Source organism: Diorhabda sublineata, chromosome 4 (genome assembly GCF_026230105.1).
Source record: "Diorhabda sublineata isolate icDioSubl1.1 chromosome 4, icDioSubl1.1, whole genome shotgun sequence".
In the NCBI taxonomy this organism is placed as follows: Eukaryota; Metazoa; Arthropoda; class Insecta; order Coleoptera; family Chrysomelidae; genus Diorhabda; species Diorhabda sublineata.
In genome coordinates this window covers 23,874,755-23,883,556 of record NC_079477.1, presented here as the reverse complement: position 1 = coordinate 23,883,556, position 8,802 = coordinate 23,874,755, and the positions used below count along the sequence as shown (strand labels likewise).

At 31.5% G+C, this 8,802-nt stretch overlaps 1 protein-coding gene across 1 annotated transcript in view; it reads left to right on the top strand.

Annotated features, from left to right (window-relative positions):
• The first annotated feature begins 5,389 nt into the window (after nucleotides 1-5,389).
• LOC130442731 (homeotic protein empty spiracles-like) overlaps nucleotides 5,390-8,802 on the top strand; it is a 45,094-nt gene continuing 41,681 nt past the window's right edge. Inside the window, exon 1 of the mRNA XM_056777079.1 lies at nucleotides 5,390-6,233. Within this exon, the coding sequence (XP_056633057.1) occupies nucleotides 5,642-6,233 (592 nt within the window). The 5' untranslated portion in view covers nucleotides 5,390-5,641. The remainder of the gene's footprint in view (nucleotides 6,234-8,802) is intronic.

The following is an 8,802-nucleotide window of genomic DNA, read 5'->3' as shown; positions in this document are numbered from 1 at the left end:
CTTTTGATACCTAATATCTTCGTAAACTTATTTCTATAATTTGCTTATTAACTATATAAGTTTTGAATAAACTTCAGGACTATATCTTGCAATATAATCTATTTTAACTGAATAACATTTATTTATACGATATTTCTCAATACTTTTCTTTTTTAACCTCACTTTTGATACCAAATATCTTCGTAAACTTATTTCTATAATTTGCTTATTAACTATATAAGTTTTGAATAAACTTCAGGACTATATCTTGAAATATAATCTATTTTAACTGAATAACATTTATTTATACGATATTTTCAATACTTTTCTTTTTTAACCTCACTTTTGATACCAAATATCTTCGTAAACTTATTTCTATAATTTGCTTATTAACTATATAAGTTTTGAATAAACTTCAGGACTATATCTTGAAATATAATCTATTTTAACTGAATAACATTTATTTATACGATATTTTCAATACTTTTCTTTTTTAACCTCACTTTTGATACCAAATATCTTCGTAAACTTATTTCTATAATTTGCTTATTAACTATATAAGTTTTGAATAAACTTCAGGACTATATCTTGAAATATAATCTATTTTAACTGAATAACATTTATTTATACGATATTCCTCAATACTTTTCTATTTTAACCTCACTTTTGATACCAAATATATTCGTAAACTTATTTCTATAATTTGCTTATTAACTATATAAGTTTTGAATAAACTTCAGGACTATATCTTGCAATATAATCTATTTTAACTGAATAACATTTATTTATACGATATTTCTCAATACTTTTCTTTTTTAACCTCACTTTTGATACCAAATATCTTCGTAAACTTATTTCTATAATTTGCTTATTAACTATATAAGTTTTGAATAAACTTCAGGACTATATCTTGAAATATAATCTATTTTAACTGAATAACATTTATTTATACGATATTCCTCAATACTTTTCTATTTTAACCTCACTTTTGATACCAAATATATTCGTAAACTTATTTCTATAATTTGCTTATTAACTATATAAGTTTTGAATAAACTTCAGGACTATATCTTGCAATATAATCTATTTTAACTGAATAACATTTATTTATACGATATTTCTCAATACTTTTCTTTTTTAACCTCACTTTTGATACCAAATATCTTCGTAAACTTATTTCTATAATTTGCTTATTAACTATATAAGTTTTGAATAAACTTCAGGACTATATCTTGCAATATAATCTATTTTAACTGAATAACATTTATTTATACGATATTTCTCAATACTTTTCTTTTTTAACCTCACTTTTGATACCAAATATATTCGTAAACTTATTTCTATAATTTGCTTATTAACTATATAAGTTTTGAATAAACTTCAGGACTATATCTTGCAATATAATCTATTTTAACTGAATAACATTTATTTATACGATATTTCTCAATACTTTTCTTTTTTAACCTCACTTTTGATACCAAATATCTTCGTAAACTTATTTCTATAATTTGCTTATTAACTATATAAGTTTTGAATAAACTTCAGGACTATATCTTGAAATATAATCTATTTTAACTGAATAACATTTATTTATACGATATTTTCAATACTTTTCTTTTTTAACCTCACTTTTGATACCAAATATCTTCGTAAACTTATTTCTATAATTTGCTTATTAACTATATAAGTTTTGAATAAACTTCAGGACTATATCTTGAAATATAATCTATTTTAACTGAATAACATTTATTTATACGATATTCCTCAATACTTTTCTATTTTAACCTCACTTTTGATACCAAATATATTCGTAAACTTATTTCTATAATTTGCTTATTAACTATATAAGTTTTGAATAAACTTCAGGACTATATCTTGAAATATAATCTATTTTAACTGAATAACATTTATTTATACGATATTTCTCAATACTTTTCTTTTTTAACCTCACTTTTGATACCTAATATCTTCGTAAACTTATTTCTATAATTTGCTTATTAACTATATAAGTTTTGAATAAACTTCAGGACTATATCTTGCAATATAATCTATTTTAACTGAATAACATTTATTTATACGATATTCCTCAATACTTTTCTAGTTTAACCTCACTTTTGATACCAAATATCTTCGTAAACTTATTTCTATAATTTGCTTATTAACTATATAAGTTTTGAATAAACTTCAGGACTATATCTTGCAATATAATCTATTTTAACTGAATAACATTTATTTATACGATATTCCTCAATACTTTTCTAGTTTAACCTCACTTTTGATACCAAATATCTTCGTAAACTTATTTCTATAATTTGCTTATTAACTATATAAGTTTTGAATAAACTTCAGGACTATATCTTGCAATATAATCTATTTTAACTGAATAACATTTATTTATACGATATTTCTTGATACTTTTCTTTTTTAACCTCACTTTTGATACCTAATAAATTCGTAAACTTATGCTGATTTGAACCGCTTACAAGTTGCCTCCTTTGTACGATTTTTATCTTATGATTAATGTTTTAAAAAAATTTGAGTGCATTCGTAAAAATTTACGTATACTTATAGAAGAACAAATGAAGAAACAGAAAAAGAGCTAGAATAAGATAATAAAAAAAGTAAGGTTAAGATAACTGGGACGTATATAGAGGACGGAGTGGACAAAGGATGGGAAATAAAGAAGAAAAACAAGGTCGAGATGATTGAAAGAGATGAAGTTTGATTTGAAAGAATGAGGATTTAAAACTTGGAACCAAAGGCAGAAATGGAAAATGCTAGTAAACAACTTGGAGTTGTAAGATGTTGGGAGTGAGTCTTCTCTGAAAAGGGCTTCCCAAAGTTCTGAAGATTGACCAATTCTCACATAAGACACATCGAGGCATTATATAAATACGTAAAACATTCGACTTTAAAATCAATTTTCGCTTTCTATTGCTATATATCCTGGTGCACATAGATCTCACTAAAAACTAATAAAAAACAATATCACTGGATCATCAGGCCTTGCTGATCCCGTTTTGGCGAGTGTTTTGGAACGTAACGATCACTTAATGTGCATTCCTCCCGAAGCATTTAAAATTACTTACATAATACATCAGATACACGATATTTTTCATCCTTTCCATCGTTTCACCGAACAACTACCTCAACAAACAATCTTTCATCGACTACTTCAAACGGATGTACTCTACATTAGCGGAAAAGACTCTCAGGCATCGTACAAATTGATCTAGAAGCTTTTCAGACGAAAAATCGATGCACTTCTTTACTGAAACCAATCCAGAAATGATTTACTGTGATAATTCAACAGCGAAAGCTCGCTCGTACGTCACGAGGGCTTTCATTAAAGCTCCCTCTCACCCAGGTGCAAATACAACGCTAAAATCTTCTCTCAGCAATTCATCTAGCCATTTTGAAGGATTGCCGGAGTGAAGGAGTGCGCACGAGCTACTTGCAACGACTGCTAGGGATCAAATATTACCAGACACGTGCTTGCTTGGAGTTTTATTCCATCTTCAACAAGACTCGAGCACGTGCACATCGATATCATCATCAGAGGGTAAAACGGAGGGATGATGGAGAGTTTCTACAAGAGATTTAACACTCCTGCATTGGTCTGGAGCAAATTAATTTGGCAATTATGGCTTCTATAGCATCTCTGCTTTCTGCGCATTGAAATTGTGTTTTTATGATGTCGATTAACCACATCACAACGAATACTGTATAGAAGACGGTACCATGGGCGCTAGTTTTAGGGTCGACGATAATCAACTACTTATAATTATTATATATACATCATTTGAACGATATTAAACGCGAATCTCTAGAAGCAGCGTAGCTCCGCCGATCTAAGCGTTTGAGATTTGTTCGTTTCGCTGTCTCGAGAAAGACTGAACTTAAAATTCGACCCAACGTCTTGCTTGGGCTCAGTAATAGAAGGGGGTGCTATGAAACAATGTAGAAAGTTAAGAGATGTAGGAATGTTGGTTTTTCTTAAAACGAGAACCAAGTATATCGGAGATTAAGAAGGTAACTTGGAATTACCAGAGTCGCATATCGGTCAGTCAGGGTGGAGGTATTATAGTTTCATTGATGAAATTGTTCGGGGAAACAGTCGAAAGATTAGAAATGTCGTACCGGGATTATGATTTTTTAATGGCGCGGTCGTCATATAATGAATCGAACTCGTCGTTTTTGCTGCTTGGAAATCGATCGGTTGTGGTTGGTTAGCGATGGTCTGATATTCCGGATTTTGAGCTGCTGCTGGTACTTGTGACGCCATTGTCGTCGGTTGATTGTAAGGTACAATTTTTTCTTTTCCGCCGACTTTGATGATGAAACTTCTTCTTGTTCAATCACTTCGTGAGGCAGGCGCAAGAAGCTTTTCACACCGTCGCGGCGCGTGTTTTGTTATGGCCAGATCTTGAAAGACGAACGGTGTACGTGTGCCATGGCGGTTGATAGGTGTTGGTCGTAGGTCGGGGAAAAAATCGAAAGATGAAAAATGTCGTAAATGGAAGTGTATTATTGAATGCGAGGATACATGGCGCGGTCTTCGCTGTATTAAGTCACTCAAGTCAGTAAAAATCGTTTCTGTTCGAGTTTTATCAATAGTAGTCTGATTTGGCCAAGCTACTGACTTACTTACCATTTTATAAAAGCGGTTATAGCATAGTTTTGCCCTTTTTTATTGATATATACGAAAATTATGATTAAAAACAATATTGCGCCGTAGAAATCAGCAGTCATGACTAATACCGTATTAGTACATCGAAAAAACCGCCATTATTGACATTATGATATCAATAAAAAGAGAAGAAGAAGAATACCGCGAATGTAATCAATTTAACTTGAACATAACTAATTCAATAACTCAATAATCATTATATCGATTATTCAATCATCTGAAAACCTGACGCTAAATAAACCAATTAATTCTCCGAACAAAAATTATAATTATATAAAATGTCCGAGTGGGTATGCTATAATGAAAAACCTCCACCGACACCTCAATTACCATTGCTAAATGACATTCGGTTCCTCCTTCTCGATAGGCGCGCGCATCTAAAGGCGTCACCTATACGATAATTTCTAAAACAAATATGCGACTGTCAACCGGCCGTCTTGAAAAGTAAAAAAATCTTAACGAATACTCCGTAACCTGTTTGTTTTAACGCTAACTATGCCATAAGTGTAATATCGTGGCTTTTATCGTTCTATAAACAGGTTTTCGACGGTGCAAATACTGGGCGTTGACGTACTAACTAATACCATTTGTATCACCCCCTGCGACCAATAACGAAACGAATTTTTATGTCTGGGACTGTACCCTGTAAACCAATCCTCAAACGTTTACTCCCTACTTGACTCCCCACCAGGTTAAACTCTTCCTCGACGTTTATTTCAGTTATTAACTTCCGAGATTTGTAAGTGGTAGCAACAGCGTCAATTTGAAATCCCCCATTTTCGCCCTCAGTTCATACAAACATAAAAAAATTATCGTGAATGAGTGATTAGTGTCCCGAGTAGACGTTTGATTCTAAAAAAAATTAGATATTTATATTTGAATCGAGTGTTAACCGACGGATCGCGTTTATGTGTTACAAACAGTGACAATGGTGTTAAATTCTTGGCGTTATTCAACGATCCGGAAGAATAAATGTTAGCCTTACAAAGTTTATCTTTATTGAAGTGCGTAAACTCAACCATGATGCCTCTGGCACCTACTCCTATAGTTGCAGTGCCTTCGAAGCCTAAAATAGGCTTTTCCATAGACTCGATCGTCGGAGGTGCTAATCAACCCAGTCCGCAACATTCTCCTCTACATTATTCAGAAAGTTCCGCGCCACTTTCACCAAATAGTGATACAGATAATAGACTAAATGGTTCCCCCAAACAATACGCTAGTTCTCCTCAAAGATCACCCGCTAATTCGCCCAAACCTCCAATCATGGTTCCGGGTATTCCGGCGCATACGTTAGTACGACCTAACCCGACGTACGATCCAAATTTGGTACCGAAAAATGGTTTCCTTCAACCGGAAATGATGCACAATCACGGGCAGCATCCGTTCGCGTTAGCCGCTCATTTTCAAGGAGCTGCGTTAGCTGCAGCTCTCAGTAGCGGACAACACGGATTTCCCGGACAACCTTCACCTTTGGCACAGCACGCGCAACCTAGGGATAGTTATCCTTTGTATCCTTGGTTGTTATCGAGGCACGGAAGGCTTTTTCCGCATAGGTTTCCAGGAGGTAAGCATCTACCAATAATTGCTTAGTAATTTTGCATATAACACGAGGAAAATATATAAAAAACAACGTTCTTAGTAATCGGTATCATCATTAGTATTTCTGAGGCGACTAATTACGAAAATTATTGTTATTTATTATTATTACCCTAATATAGTATATTTTTATATATGGAAAAGTGATAAAACCTAATTTGTAATGCTAAACGTCAGTCATTTTAAATATTGTAACAGATTTCCTAAAATTTTCATAAAAGGTCCTGAGCTAATACAAGTTTTTCTTATTTTATTTGTCTTTCATAACCATCAACTGCGCAGAACAATAAAAAAAGGTTTGGACAGGCCGAAAACTCAGAGCTATTTGCAAACGGAGGTTAAAAATCTTTGGAATCTTTTCCCAACAAATTTCAGCGATAATACGATCTTTTCCATTTATCAATTCTTAACATTTTAGTTTAGTCGCAACTTGTTAAAGTCTATTGTGAAAACTAACTTGATTTTCTATTAAAATTTGAGTAAGCGCCGTAAATCGGTCCTTTTGTAATTAATGGAAAATATCTAATTGTAAATCATTTATAGATAAACAATAAGGAAACTTTTAGATAAAATATGTTGGAAAACCCATTCTAGAAAGTCTATTTTAATAGATAAAAGTGATATTGTAGTATAGAGAAGAAATTACCCAAAGATTATTAAAGAAATGAGCAAGAAATGTATTCTATTTAGATGGATCAACATAAAACAAACGAATTTTGTCAACAAATTAACTATCGTTCGTTACTAGAATTAAATTTCCCTCCAAACAATGACAAATGACATAATTTATGATTTAATATTCAGATACGTTTCGTTGATATTATTTCTTGTTCTTAGAATAACATTATCTTATTCAAAATACAATTATAACATTATATATTTGTAGATTAGCTAAATGAAACATATCAATTCTCTTTTTTTCTCAAGTTAATAGCAAATACAAGTACATCGATCTAATTATAGACAAATTATATAACTTTCTTATTAACTTGTTAATTAGGGCGTCGCAATAGTATAAAAGAAGATCGTCGCAAATTCTTCTTTTTTTAATGCCGACGTAACATTTTCACCATAGATAAAATAAATTTGATAGAGGTTACAAGTTTTAATAATACCGTTAATGTTGTATTAACAAATAATCATCTTAGCGTTAAATTTCGGTATTTCAATGATTTTTTTTCACAATTCACCGACTGTTGCTCGATATATGGTCAATTAAGTTCAACTTCAAAGGAATATAACCCTTTTCGTGTATAATTTAGGTCATTTAATAAGCTCCATCAAACGGCTAATAACAACTTTATCCAGACATCAATTTCCTGCGTATCTTTGATAAATTGAACAGAAAAAAATAACGTAGCAAAGTGTATAATTAAAAATTTTAAAAAATCATTTCTGCTTTACTGGTTACCATGAAAATTGTTTTATAATAATCGAGATGCTATCGATTACATTTTTCTAGAATTGATATACCCTCTTTTGATTCATATAAAATGAGTAAGGTTATGTTGAGAATAAGCTTTCATTTTTTCCAAATTTCTAAAATTCTCATAAAATATTAACGTAAAATGTATGGAAAATAATTATATCAGTAGAATTTTTTAGGTAAAAAGTAGATACAACCATATTACACTCGATTATCTCGAATGATTCCTACAATTTGAATATTTTTCTTGAGCTTCATCTATGGGCGGTAATGTTGCCTTGGGAGCTGATTTCATAGGCTTCCAATTCTCCAAAAGAAGGAGTCTGGATAAATTGACGTTCTCAACGTCTGCACGTGAACTCGATGTTCATAAGTCATGTCTGCCTGTCGAGTCGATTTTGCAAATACTGTTTTAGATGGGATTATATTGGAAAGCTCGGATGAGCATCTGTAGTGATAGTATCGGTGAAACAGACTCAGATCAGCAAAGCTTCTTCTGTGCTTTAAGTCCTCCAAGCTTCTGGTCAACTGTGAATAATGTGAATTAATCGAATAACTTGTTTCTGTATCGAATCGAGCATCCTCAGTTTGATTCAAAGCCATAATTTTCTAAGCAATCAATTTGCTTCGTTTTCTTCTATTATTTTTTGTGGGAACGAAAAGATGTATTAATTAACCATAAGATGTCACCCTACACGATTGATTTTACCATCAAAATTCCATTTTTCATACCCGGCATTCTTTGTAAAAGTGATAGATATGTGATAGATAAAAATCGCATGTAAACAAAAATCAACTAATATTTTCTCAAGATACTCATTATAGTTGTTATTGCATATTTTACCTCAAGAGTGAATACAAAATATTGTGATAATCAAACGGCTATTTTCAATCTCAACGTTATTATGGAAACAAAAGAAAATTGAGGTTTTCTATTCAGTGATTAGTGCCTACGGTAATCCAAACACGTTTCCTAGTTCGTGTTTAATATCAATTATTCCTTAAAAGTATTAGAAAATTCAATTTTCAATTAATAGCATTCAAATTTCGCTCCAAAAAGTAAGTACTTCCGTTTCACTTGACAGATACGTTTTGTTGATATAGACTGCTT